General features: G+C 45.9%; 1 protein-coding gene across 1 annotated transcript in view; it reads right to left on the bottom strand.

The window, feature by feature from the left end:
- The window catches only part of MRPL39 (mitochondrial ribosomal protein L39), a 124,234-nt gene that overhangs the window by 19,398 nt on the left and 90,802 nt on the right, over nt 1-14,034 (bottom strand). Inside the window, exons 8-9 of the mRNA XM_075333394.1 lie at nt 5,926-5,991; nt 572-725 (exon numbers count right to left, since the gene is read on the bottom strand). Of these exons, the coding sequence (XP_075189509.1) occupies nt 572-725; nt 5,926-5,991 (220 nt within the window). The remainder of the gene's footprint in view (nt 1-571; nt 726-5,925; nt 5,992-14,034) is intronic.

Here is a 14,034-nt window from a genome sequence, read left to right as displayed (position 1 = left end):
TTTATCACCTATACTATAACACTGTGGTCATACACGAGAACACATCCCTCACCACACACGGGCTCTCCGCTCAGCCGAGCGTTCACGCTTCTTCAACAGTGAGAGGCCAAAGCCATAGTTCGATGGATCCAGTTGGATGAAAGCAGACGAGGTGGGGTGGGCTGTGCTGCGCTAGCACATGGGTTCTTCAACAATGATGATAATAGGGGTTTTTTTTACGCGTTTCAAAGCCGTATAGTCACCTTTATCAATAACCATTTTTTTTTTCACTTTTGGCAGCGGCTTTGCTCCCCTGAAAATAAAAGGTTCAGCCTCAAACTCGAACTCCTTTCTCTCAAACAACGTGATACCTGGGGTACAGTTGGGAGACACCCATGGGTGAACTTTTATCAGAGTCCCTGGTTATATTTTGTTAATTCTAGGCAATACAGCTACATATATTAATCACATCAGTGCCCACAGGTGACGCAACCACTGACGTTGCGGATAATGGTCCAGGATTATTGTGCTTCAATGAACAACCAATCAGTTATCAATCAATAGAAAGAGCAGAAATCATGCAGATTCTTACCATCAAGTGTCTGGGTAAGGAGAGACCCTGGAAGCGTCGGACATATTCCGAGGAGATGGTGGACAGGGGGTGATGTGCGGTCACCTCGTACTGCAAACAAAAGCCAGTCCTGGGAATATGGGGGCCTTCACTGAGATCCACAAAGTCACCAAATCTGGAACGACACAGAGACGTACCTTAAGTCTGACAAGATTCCTACTATCCATGGTTAGCTCCAGAAGACATATCGACTATAGAACGTAAGCTTGAATAACCTCGATGTGGTCGTCATACCAGGAAATGGGCCCGACCACTTTATGTATATAGTAATAAAAACCACTGACCAGAATGGTGTAACAATATCATATTGATTGCCCCACGGTCTCTGTACTTCCAGCTAATCACTGGTTGCAGCGGTTACATGTCACATGACTACTGCAGCCAATCACAGGTAGATTAAAGAGACCGGTAGGGGACATAAGAGGTTTCAAAACAGGGTGGTGATGGGGGGAAATCGGTAAATAGGTCTTTTATTTGTACACCATATTACTATCCAAACTTCCTCTTTAAAAAGGTGTATTCTTAGGACACATCAACACCAGATTGTGCGGTCTGACCCCCGACACCGCTTCCAATTATCTGAGTGACCAGGAAGTCATGAGACGACTCCTTTGCTTGCCATCCACAAGGCAGCACTTCTTCCAGGCTCACCCCCATTCAATTGAACCAAATGAATTGCATCACGAGGCTCAGCCATAAGCGTGCTGCTTCTACTCCGCACTTGGTGAGGGGTGGCCACCTCCACGGAGTCGGATCCTACTATACTATAGGATAATTAATATTAAAGAATATTTTTTATTTTAGAATCTTTCCTAATCATCTATGTAATGATGTGTAAGTACTTGAAAATACTTAAAGCACCACTCCAGCGGTTTTCTATTGCACTGCTGGAATGGTGTATTAAATCTAACTCTCGTGCCCCTAGTCCCACCACTTCGGTCAGTTTCCTGTGATTTGTGAACTGCTGGCAGCTCTAGTGTTTCGTGGAGAGCGCCGGAGGTTACAACTCAATACAAGTCTATGAGAGTCTCGTTCTGGCCTCAGAGATGCAATGAAAGCTCCTTACGTAACTTCTGACTTCCGGCCAATCAGAAGTTACCGGCACAAGATATTGCCACTGAAAACAAAAAGGTGAAGACGTTATAGCGTAAGTATAAGCCTAGGGGCAAAGGGACTAAATTTATAGGGCCACTTCGGTGGTGGAAAAAAAAATATAAAGAACCACTACAGTGATTTTTTTTTTTTTAACTATGAAGAACGTCTTCCCAAGTTTCCAGCGCTGCTCCGGTCTAAGCGACCTGTAATCGGACTCAGCGGCTCACAGCAGGGGTTTGTGTGTTAACGAGTCGCCTTCTTAATGTTTGGCTATGTGGCTTCAATCTGAGGTTACATTGAAGGGAGACGCAACACTCCCTGTGTGAACTGGCAAAGAAGTGGCGCTGCAATCCGTAGGAGATGGCGATCAGTAAGTATATTAATGCACTTGTACATCAATATATGAGTAAGTAGGGTGGATTATGAAATAAAAATGGGTGATAGGACTTTTAATTACTGGTAAACGTCTTTAATCACTAATGAGGTGACACAGACTTGCATTAAAAGCTCCTCTGATGCGGAGTTCACAGAACCACAGTATGTTTATCACTAGAGATTAGCAAAATGATTTCTGGGACCCAGGTCCAACGGCAAAGTCAGTCCACCATGTCAGCAGTACCAGAGCCCTGAGAACGTCCCCTTACCTCCACACCCCTTCTTACTATTAGGAGCCATGACATTAAGATATGCATCCTGATGCTGCATGGACTACTAATCAGAAAAGTCGGGCAGCTAGTGGGAAGTAGAAAGATGGAGGCTGGATCAGGGTCCAGAAATTTGTTTCGCTTAACTGTATTTGCAACCATTAGATAATTAACCCCACATGGGTGTTTAAGAGCAGCCAGTGCCAGGAATTGGCTCCCGAAGTCATAGGTCAATGCATGAAGCATCGCCACCCGGCCACGGCTAGACGCCACAGGGATCAGAGTAAGAAGAGAGCTGTATTCTGACATTACAGAAGGTACTTTTTAACTTCAACAAGGATGCTAAAGTGAGATACTGTATATACTGCGAAATTCACACTGTGGGGTTCAGAGCCTGTCACTTTTTAACAACAAGAACAGCCCATCATTCAGAACAACAGAAAACTGAAAAGAGAATATGGATTTGTTGAGAGCTCAAGGTGCAGATGGGAACAAAGCAGATACTGCTGTGAATGGAAAGTGTAAAGCAACTCATAGAATCATAGAATGGTAGAGTTGGAACGGACCTCAAAGGCCATCAGGTCCAACCCCTGCAAGTTTAGGCTTTCCTAAATCATCCCAGCTATATGTTTATCCAGCTTCAGCTTGAAGATTTCCATTGATGAAGAGCTCACTGCCTCTTGTGGTTGCCTGTTCCACTCCCTGACTGCCCTCACCACCTCCTGTGGTCGCCTGTGCCACTCCCTGACTGCAGTCACCACCTCCCGTGGTCGCCTGTGCCACTCCCCGACTGCCCTCACTACCTCCCGTGGTTGCCTGTGCCACTCCCTGACTGCCCTCACCACCTCCTGTGGTCGCCTGTGCCACTCCCTGACTGCCCTCACCACCTCCTGTGGTCGCCTGTGCCACTCCCTGACTGCCGTCACCACCTCCCGTGGTCGCCTGTAACACTCCCTGACTGCCCTCACTACCTCCCGTGGTCGCCTGTTCCACTCCCTGACTGCCCTCACCACCTCCCGTGGTCACCTGTTCCACTCCCTGACTGCCCTCACCACCTCCTGTGGTCGCCTGTGCCACTCCCTGACTGCCCTCACCACCTCCTCTGGTCACCTGTGCCACTCCCTGACTGCCCTCACCACCTCCTGTGGTCGCCTGTGCCACTCCCTGACTGCCCTCACCACCTCCTGTGGTCGCCTGTGCCACTCCCTGACTGCCCTCACCACCTCCCGTGGTCACCTGTTCCACTCCCTGACTGCCCTCACTGTCACAAAGTTTTTCCTAATGTCTAATCTGAATCTCCTTCCTGTAAGTTTCATCCCATTGCTTCTTGTACTTCCTTGTGCTAATGAGAATAGGGTGGTTCCCTCTGCACTGTGACTTCCTTTCAGATATTTGTAGACCGCTATTAAGTCTCCTCTCAGCCTTCTCTTTTTCAAACTAAACATTCCTTGTTCTTTTAGCCGGTCTTCATAAGTTTGCAGACCTTTTACCATCTTGGTTGCTCTTCTCTGGACTTGCTCCAATATATCGATGTCTTTCTTGAATTGGGGCCCCCAGAACTGTACACAGTATTCCAGGTGGGGTCTGACCAGGGCAGGGTATAGGGGAATAATTACCGCTCTTGATCTAGACTCAATGCTTATCTTGATACATCCCAGAATTTTATTGGCCTTTTTATCTGCAACTCCGCACTGTTGGCTCATGTTGAATCTGGGATCTACTATTATTCCCAAGTCCTTTCCCCGGTGCTATCACCTAGTTCTATTCCTCCCATACTATATATGCTTTTTACATTTCTTATACCCAGATGCAGGACTTTGCATTTGTCCCTGTTAAAAACTGCAGACAGACAATTTAGGAATAACTGCCTGCAGAATGAATCCAATGGGCACCGGTGCAACTGATGCCCAACAATCCCCATCTAAATCTGCAGCGACTAGTCTGACCCCGCTGCTCAAACTAGAATTAGCAAACAGCAAAGATGGAGAAAAGCAGAAGACGAGACCCATCATCCATCACTGAACGGCAACACTGATAATGGTCACAGGGCAATGAGATAGTAAGCCCCATTTTTCTAATCCTGGATAACCAGGTATCCCAACACCCCTCACTGTGCCTCATCCACTGCAGAACCACTTTACTTTGTACTTCCCATTTCAGCTAGATGGGCATGTAACCGCTGCAGCCAATCTCCTGGCTGCACAGGCACAACCGGGAGTCCAGAGTGGGAAACCCGGTCTGATGAGCAGCAGGATATCGGTAAGGTTAGAATTAATTTTATTATTTTAGCTCTCTTGCGGCCTATGAGGGGCTTTCATTAAAGATTTCCCCTGACCCACTTCTATTTATCGCAGGAGGCTGAAACTGACCATGTGTAATGATACACGTCTCTATAGGTTACGAGCCAATTCGCCACTCTGAACTCATCTCGGTCTCTTTCACAGGTGCTGAAGTGGTGTGAGGTGCGATAATGGAGCCAGTGGAATACAGAGCAGTCATCACCTGGAGAGGTGTGAGCAGCCGGGAGCCAGCGAGTGCACACGTTATGCATATGAAGATGGTCTTGGATGATTTTTTTTTTCCACTGATCCCACACTAATCTTGACATTTTGGGCTAGGTGGCGAATGGTTACTCTCAGATTTTCCAAAATGGCAGCCTCCACTTGCTCATCGATAGTGGAATGGGGTCGCCGGGAATTGGAGCTGTTTCTACCGAAGTTTGACCACAATTGAAATGATGATGCCGGATCTTGACTACATCATATGATGGAGAATCATCACCAGAAAGCACTTTCATCTCATCGAATGTCTCCACTGGTGCGCGGCCTTTCAAGTGAAGGAACCCGACTGCTCTGTATTCCACTGGCTCCATTATCGCTCCTCACTCCACTCCAGCACCTGTAACAGAAAGCCCGATATCAGTGCAGAGTGGCAAATTGGCAGGTAACCGATAGAGACTTGTGTCATTACACGTGTGCAGTGTCCTGCGATAAATAGAAGTGGGTCAGGGGAAATTTTTAATGAGTGTCTCTCCTATTAAAAAAAAAAATTCAAAGCCTTTAAAAGGCCAATCTGCAACACGTAATGACTGGGCACAGACCCTCGAGGGGGGGGGGGGGGCACTACTCGGCACAGAGCCTCGGGGCACTCTCGGCACAGAGCCTCGGGGCACTCTCGGCACAGAGCCTCGGGGCACTCTCGGCACAGAGCCTCGGGGCACTCTCGGCACAGAGCCTCGGGGCACTCTCGGCACAGAGCCTCGGGGCACTCTCGGCACAGAACCTCGGGGCACTCTCGGCACAGAACCTCGGGGCACTCTCGGCACAGACCCTCGGGGCACAGACCCTCGGGGCACTCTCGGCACAGACCCTCAGGGCACTTTACCACCTACTGGATTTTTATCTATCCTCCTCTTTGGAGTCAGAAAAGAGGGGAAACAGATGGAAAAGAAGTCGATTGGAAAGTGCACTGAACTATGCGGCCACGCCAAGTGTGCACAGAGTGCCTGTGCTAGGTTTGACCAGTCATCTGGTGCTGACAGACTGTGCATCCATATAGATTCCGGTAAGTACAGACCTGTGTATGGTCACCTTTCCCTTCGGATGTTGTGCTGCCTTCTCTTCCAGCATCAGCAGCTTGTACCTGAGGAAACAATAGGCCCTGATTATTACATTGTATAGTAAACAATTCTGCGAGACACAAACAGCTAAGGTGAAAAGAGACGAGAACACAGCACCGCCTGCAGCGACGCCGTCACCAGACTGTGACCCCATCTGCATAGTTTCATCTCTACCTGATGATGGGTGCTACTGTCAATGTCTGGGTAACGTAACAAAACAAAAAAAAAAATACTTTCTAATATATTAACATTAAAATTAGAAAAAAAAAATCCCTAAAGTACAAAAAAAAATAACAAAAAAGCTATTCAATAAGTGAAAAACCTAAAAAAAATACACAAAGCAAAAACCTCTAACAATAAACAACCAGTACTATAGAGATAACATGGTAATGGAGCTGTCTGGGATTTTTATATTGATGCGTTATCCTTAGGATAGGTCATCAATATTGGATCATTGGGGGTGCGACACCCGGGACCCCACCAATCATCTGTCCTCCGTGGTGGCAGAGGTCAGATGTGCAGAGTCGCGGAGCTGTACAACACAGTTCTCGCAATGGACTGTGGCCAATAAGTGCACATCCGCCCCGCTCTCCAAATCAATGAGGGGTGGATGTGCAGTACCTGGCAGTGGCCACTATGCCGTTAAAGGAGCTATGCAGATCCGCAAATCAGTGCATTCGGCCACAGCCGCCGCTGGGAACAGTTGTTTGATGGGGGAGTTGGGTGTCGCAGTCACAGTGATCAGAGATTAGTAACAAATCCTAAGGATCAGCCATCAATAGAAGAATCCCAGACAACAACTTTAATTTATGGTCAGCAGTAAATGCAATTAGAAGATAATGTTTGCTTTATTTACCCCCATTTTCTTCTCATGGGTATGTCACAGGTGACACACAGTCATGTGGTTCCTGGCAGTAGAAGCTCACAGCGTTTGGCTGCGCAGAATGCTCCCTGACTTTCTATTGTTCCTGCTGTTAGTATTCATTGTACTAGGTAGCTTTCCTGCTGGATAGTCATCTATTCCCCTTTTGGACCCAGTGGAGCCCTCCTTCCATCCAGCTGCTGATTATCAGTATTTGCCATGTGTTTAATTACTCCCATCTTCCCTGGACTGGAACTGGTGATATTATTCAGTTCATTCTAGCTCTGGTTACAAGCAGGTGGCTTGTACTCCTCTGTGGTATCGTTGCTGAAGTTTTGCTGAACTTCTTCTGCCTGACACATCTGTGGATAAGATGTTCATGCATTTTCCCCCTGTGTCTACTCCTTGTGTCTTCCTTTAACGTTTAGTGAGGTTGATGGAGAGCGCATCCCACCCATTCCCTAGTCAACCTAGATGGTCAAGTTGATGCTTTGTAAAACTCTCTTCGCTTGGAGTCTTCCTCGGGATCATGCCCCTTTAGCTAACAAGACTAAATTTACTGGGAGCTTAAATACAAAGTGGGTCCTTTGTCAAGAATGAAGATTGCTCAGGACCAAGAGAGTAACAAAAAACTCCGGATTCAGGAAAAACAGCGGCATTTATATATACAAAATATGATATTAATGACAGGTCACAGGTCCTTCTCTTTACATTTTGGGGGGTGATTTTAGGATTTTGTTTACATTGCCCCTAAAGTGGTGTTCTATAAATATTTACCCCATAAATCTGCCACTGCTGCTCCGGTGGTCCCTGCCGATACCCAAAGATATGACGTCTCATTCATAAGGTGACTAAAGACTGCAGTCAATCAGGGGGCTCAGCCAATGCAGACAGCACTAGCTGCTGAGTCCAGAGACTGTCTGCAGCGGTCAGAAGCACTGTATTCATATTCAATCAGCATTTACTGCAGTATAATGAGGTGTGAGCAACAGCCCTATTCCGGTCAATTACACAAATCCCTACACATCAACCAATAGAGCAAACTACTATCACCTTCTGCAGGAAGATTTCCTTCTATTAGGTGGAGGATTACATCATGATATAATAATACATTGGGAGAACATACAATTTCTTGCCAAAAATTTTAGGGGACTTCCCTTTAACAATACACTATATGGTCCAAGGTACTGGGACACCTCTGCAGTCCACCTCCAGGAGCTCTTATCACATCCCATGCTAAAGCCATAGGCATTCAATTGATGGTACCACATATGAATGTTGGATGGGGGGGGTAACATCTCGATCGCTGGGTTCTGACCACTGGGACCCCACTAGTCCTGAGACCCGGCCCGTGAGAAGAGAACGGAGACTGATTGTGCGCCTGGCAGCTCCATTCACTGTTACGGTAGGGCCAAAGACCAGCTGAAAAAGCTTTGCTACCTCCGGAAGTTCATGGAGAATGAATGGAACAGAGGCGCGAGGATAGTTGATGGTACCAACAGTCAGACCCCCCCCAACTATCGGGATGTTATACTCTATCCTGTGGATTGGCTATAACTTGCAAACTTGGCACAGCCTTTTAATATGGGGTCTGGCCACTTGGGTGGGGGGTGAATTGCTCTTAATTAGGCCAGATGTTTGGTTCCTTTCTTTAGTAAAATCAAGAGAAGTTGGGAATTGTCTCATGTCAGACTGACCAAAGCCCTATTGTCTGTAAATGTATATTCCCTCAGCCCTTCCGACCACATAATACAGAAGAAGATTATGCGGTCGGATTGAACTAGTGACCAATAAGAGAACAGACATCGACCACATTCCAGCCAGCTCCAGAGCAGCGCTCACAAGCTCTACAGAAACAGCTTGTAAGTGTGCTCCTTGCTTAAAAGGATAATTATTTAAAAAAAAAAAAAAAAAAAGCGCAACTCTCCCTAATTTGAATGTTGATCCTTTAACAGGCAGTAGATGATATATTGGGCAGATTATTTGTTCTTAATACAGATTATGGTCTATAAAGCCACAAATTAGCTCCGTTGTCCTATATTTTATTTGTAAGGAAAGCCTTTTAAATTCATGGAAACTAGCAGGGAAAATAAAAATTGGATTGCAGCATCCTCTCCAGCTATAGCCGGCACATCTCTGGGGTCATCACACAAGAGCCGCATGTGAATAGTGCACGTAACAAGATGAAGTACAGTAGCTTGCTCTATGCTAATATAAGGCTGGAAGGAGACGACGTTTCCAGTCTCAGATTAACAATGCTAAGAGCCGTTCTAACCATTACATGTGGCATGGGTTTATCATTTTGCTTCCATGGGTCCAGTGATAATACGGTAATGGTCAGCTGTAGCGATGCTCTGATAATCTAAGAGACCTCGGACCATGCCAGATTATCGGATATGCCCAGCCGGATACTCCTATGGACCTTCACAGGTTCTTTATATACGTTGCAGTTTTAGACTACGCAATATAATGCATTTTGCCCTATACGAGAAGCTGCTGATAAGTCTTTGGCTTTACCCAGAAAGAAATGAGATACGTTGATGATGCTTTACATTTATTCCATATACTCCCCACTGATGACAACACACTTCTTACATCGGTATTCCAAGTTCTGTAAGACTAGCAAAAAGAAGGATTTCACTTGTGCCTCAAACCAGGCATCCAAAGCAGCCATGGCATCAGAAATGGTGTGAAGTTTGGTACGCTTGAAGTGTTTCTTCAGGTTTGAAAACAGAGGATAGTTGGAGGGAGCTAGAGCTGGTGAATAAGGTGGGTCGTCAACCAGCTGGAAGCCCAGCTCTGCCAGTTTTGCCGTGGTCGCTTGTACAGTGTGAGCGCAGGCGTTGTCTTGCAGGAACAAGATTCCTTTGGACAGCTTGCCGCACCTTTTGGCCTTCAGAACTGCCTTCAATTGGTCCAAAAGTTCAATGTAATACCTTGCATTGATGGTGGAACCCTTTAGAAGGTAGTTCACTAGCAGCACTCCCTCCTTATCCCAGAACACAGACGCAATCACCTTAGTGGCTGATTTTTGCACCCTGAACTTCTCTGAACGAGGAGAACCACTGTGCCTCCACTCTTGACTGATCCTTGTTTTCAGGGTCATACAAATAAATCCAGGTCTCATCCATAGTGACTAGTCGCTCCAGGAAGTTCTTATCACTCCGGAAACCCTGACAAATGTAGGCGGAAGTTTTCCCTCAGAGCTTCGCTGATCTGTTGTCATTTTATTTATTTTCATGAATCATTAGTAGATGGAAAATGAAGAAACTTTATAAAATATCTTCAAGAAATATACTTCTTTCTCCTCCTAGAATGATCTTTCATTCTCAAAATTCCCCGTCACTTTTTTTTTTAACTTTTATTTCATAAATCAATAGTACACATTAAAAAGGAGCAACTTTGTAATATATCTTATCAGTGAAATCTGCTTGTTTCTCCTCCTGATCTTTTACTCTCAATAGGTAAAACCTGTCACAGATTTTCCCATTACGGAGACAGGAGATGACAGTTGGTGCTCGTAAAGTTTTATGGAGGACAGTAACTTGTTTCTGGAGAACTTGGAGCAGAATGTGTGTCTGCCCCTAGCCCCTCCTCTTTCTATATAGAATATTATAAGCACAAACTGTCATCTCCGTAATGGAAAAATCTGTGTTCACTGAAGATCTATTTTACCCATGAATTGAAAGTAAAAGATCAGGAGGAGAAACAAGCAGATTTCACTGATAAGATATATTACAAAGTTGCTTGTTTTCATGCATGTGGCTCAGTGGTTAGCACTGCAGTCTTACAGCGCCAGGGTCTTGGGTTCAAATCCCACCAAGGACAACATCTGCAAGGAGTTTGTATGTTTTTCTCGTGTTTGCGTGGTTTTCTTCCTGGATACTCCGGTTTCCTCCCACACTCTAAACACATACTGATAGGGATTTTAGATTGTGAGCCCCAATGGGGACAGTGTTGTCAATGTAGGTAAAGCACTGTGCAATTATTAGCGCTATATAAATGCATAATTTTTTTAATATTGATTTAGGAAATCAAAATTAAAAAACAAAAGTTACACAAAACCAAACTATAAATGCATGAAATCTAAAACACATCTACAAATAACTTTATGAAGTGTGGAGTTTCAACCCAAGAGCAAAAGCAAAAGACCATGTGAAGATGCTGGCGGAAGCTGATAAGATTGTGTCAATATCCACAGTTTAACGAGTACTGTATTAACATGGGCTGAAAGGCCACTCTGCCAGGAAGAAGCCGTTATTCCAAAAGAAAAAACTTAGATTAATGTTTCCAAGTGCATTAATTTTGAAGACATGTCCTGTGGTCTGACAAAATTAAAACTGAACTGTTTGGCTATAATGATCATCATTACGTTTGGGGGGAAAAAGGGAGAAGCTTTGAAGCCTAAGAACACCATCCCAACTGTGAAACATGGTGGTGGCAGCATCATGTTGTTGGGTTGTTTTGCTGCAGGAGGGACGGATGCACTTCACAAAATAGATGGCATCATGAGGAAAGTAGATTATGTGGCTATACTGAAGCATCATCTCAAGACATCAGCCAGGAACTTAAAACTTGGGCGGAAAAGGGGTCTTTCAAATGGAAAATGACCCGGAGCACACTGCCAAACTGGTTACAAAGTGGCTTAAGGATAACAAAGTCAATGGTTTGAAGTGGCCATCACAAAGCCCTGATTTTAATCCTATTGAACATTTATGGGCAAACGTGAAAAGGCCGGTGCGAGCGGCAACCTACAAACATGGCTCAGCTACACCAGTTTTGTAAATAGAAATGGTCCCAAATTCCACCAGCTATTGTGAGAAGCTTGTGGAGGGATATCCAAAACGTTTCACCCAAAGCATACAGTGTAAGGGCAATGGTACCAAATACTAATGAAATGGATGGAAACTTTTGACTTTGCAGAAAGTAATAAAAATGCATTAAAACATTCATTCTGGGATTTGGCAAATAATAATTTAGATTTCTAATTTATCTTAAACAGGAAAGATTTATTCTGATTTCAGGTCAGATAATGAGAAAAACCTGCAGATGTGTCTTTACAGAGAGCGGAGGGAAAAACCTGCAGAGGTGTCTTTATAGAGAGCGGAGGGAAAAACCTGCAGAGGTGTCTTTATAGAGAGCAGAGGGAAAAACCTGCAGAGGTGTCTTTATAGAGAGCAGAGGGAAAAACCTGCAGAGGTGTCTTTATAGAGAGCAGAGGGAAAAACCTGCAGAGGTGTCTTTATAGAAAGCAGAGGGAAAAACCTGCAGAGGTTTCTTTATGGAGAGCAGAGGGAAAAACCTGCAGAGGTGTCTTTACAGAGAGCGGAGGGAAAAACCTGCAGATGTTTCTTTATAGAGAGCAGAGGGAAAAACCTGCAGAGGTGTCTTTATAGAGAGCAGAGGGACAAACCTGCAGATGTGTCTGTATAGAGAGTAGAGGGAAAAACCTGCAGATGTGTCTTTATAGAGAGTGGAGGGAAAAACCTGCAGATGTGTCTTTTCAGTTAGTGGATGGGAACTTCTGGTTTCAACTGTACATAAAAGGATAGTTGCAGAGCATGAGATTCTGGACAGTTTCTTGACATATTAGATATGTTCCCTACACGCAGGTTATGAGGGTGCAGCGTTCAGCAAGGTCATGTTTTTCTGTACATTTCCCATGTACAGCACCATGGAATAAATGGTGCTATTATAATCTAGCTAAGGACAGGTTCGTTAGTGTGTTGCCTACACTAGTTAAAGCCTTTATTTCTGACTTTTGTGCCTCCCGTGAGCCGGCCCCAGGTTCTCATACATTTATTCACCAATCTGATGCATTCTTCGCAGCTCGTGATGACAGGAAACCGTTTGGTATTAGAATTACCTCCTTCTCCTATACGGGATGTTTATGCATTTTGCTCCTCTTTATCTCCTGCTCTGGCGACACATAAATGAGCAGGAATATGTTACATGCGAGCCCCGGGGCCTCCATTCATGCTGCGCTGCGCTTGACACATGTTGATCAAAGACCAGACATGCAAGACTAAGTCATGAAGAAAGCCGGCGCACATACAAGAAAATGCTGATAGGGGTGAAGGTTACCGCGGAAGAGACTTCACAGCTTTCCTTATTTAGGTTGGATTTACATGTGGTTACATCTCAAAAATATCTTCTCTGCTTTAACCCCATCTTCAGCCTTCAGCACAGCCACGATCCGGGAACCTGCAGCTCCCTGGGAATGTTATGGCCTTTGTGAGTCAATCTACCTTCCCAAAAAGCGCCCGCGTAGAGGGCTCCAAAAAGCGCCCGCGTAGAGGGCTCCAAAAAGCGCCCGCGTAGAGGGCTCCAAAAAGCACCCGCGTAGAGGGCTCCAAAAAGCACCCGCGTAGAGGGCTCCAAAAAGCACCCGCGTAGAGGGCTCCAAAAAGCACCCGCGTAGAGGGCTCCAAAAAGCACCCGCGTAGAGGGCTCCAAAAAGCACCCGCGTAGAGGGCTCCAAAAAGCACCCGCGTAGAGGGCTCCAAAGAGCGTCCCAAAGAGGACTCCAAAGAGCGTCCCAAAGAGGACTCCAAAGAGCGCCCCAAAGAGGACTCCAAAGAGCGCCCCAAAGAGGACTCCAAAGAGCGCCCCAAAGAGGACTCCAAAGAGCGCCCCAAAGAGGACTCCAAAGAGCGCCCCAAAGAGGACTCCAAAGAGCGCCCCAAAGAGGACTCCAAAGAACGCCCCAAAGAGGACTCCAAAGAACGCCCCAAAGAGGACTCCAAAGAGCGCCCCAAAGAGGACTCCAAAGAGCGCCCCAAAGAGGACTCCAAAGAGCGCCCCAAAGAGGACTCCAAAGAGCGCCCCAAAGAGGACTCCAAAGAGCGCCCCAAAGAGGACTCCAAAGAGCGCCCCCCCAAAGAGTGCCCCCTCCAAAGAGCGCCCCCCCCAAAGAGGGCTCCCCCAAAGAGGGCTCCGAAGAGTACCCCAGAATAGTGCCCAGAATTTCACACATTCTGTTGGCACACACTCAGGCCCTGTGGCACAATAGGGCATCTGGTCCATTTTGCTGAAACTTGTCAAGTTTACCTGCTTTTACTGTTCCCTGTATGATCACCCATAGGCCTCGCTCAGACGGCTGCAATACTTTTGGCTTTTATTGTTACTATTTATTTGAAAGGGATTCTGTCAGAAAAATAGATCCTCCTCCACCCCCCAAACTGCTCATATGGGCATTCAGGTC

This window comes from Anomaloglossus baeobatrachus, chromosome 2 (genome assembly GCF_048569485.1).
Source record: "Anomaloglossus baeobatrachus isolate aAnoBae1 chromosome 2, aAnoBae1.hap1, whole genome shotgun sequence".
Classification (NCBI taxonomy): Eukaryota; Metazoa; Chordata; class Amphibia; order Anura; family Aromobatidae; genus Anomaloglossus; species Anomaloglossus baeobatrachus.
The sequence above is the reverse complement of the archived record's forward strand: the minus strand, read 5'-3'. Positions and strand labels throughout refer to the sequence as shown.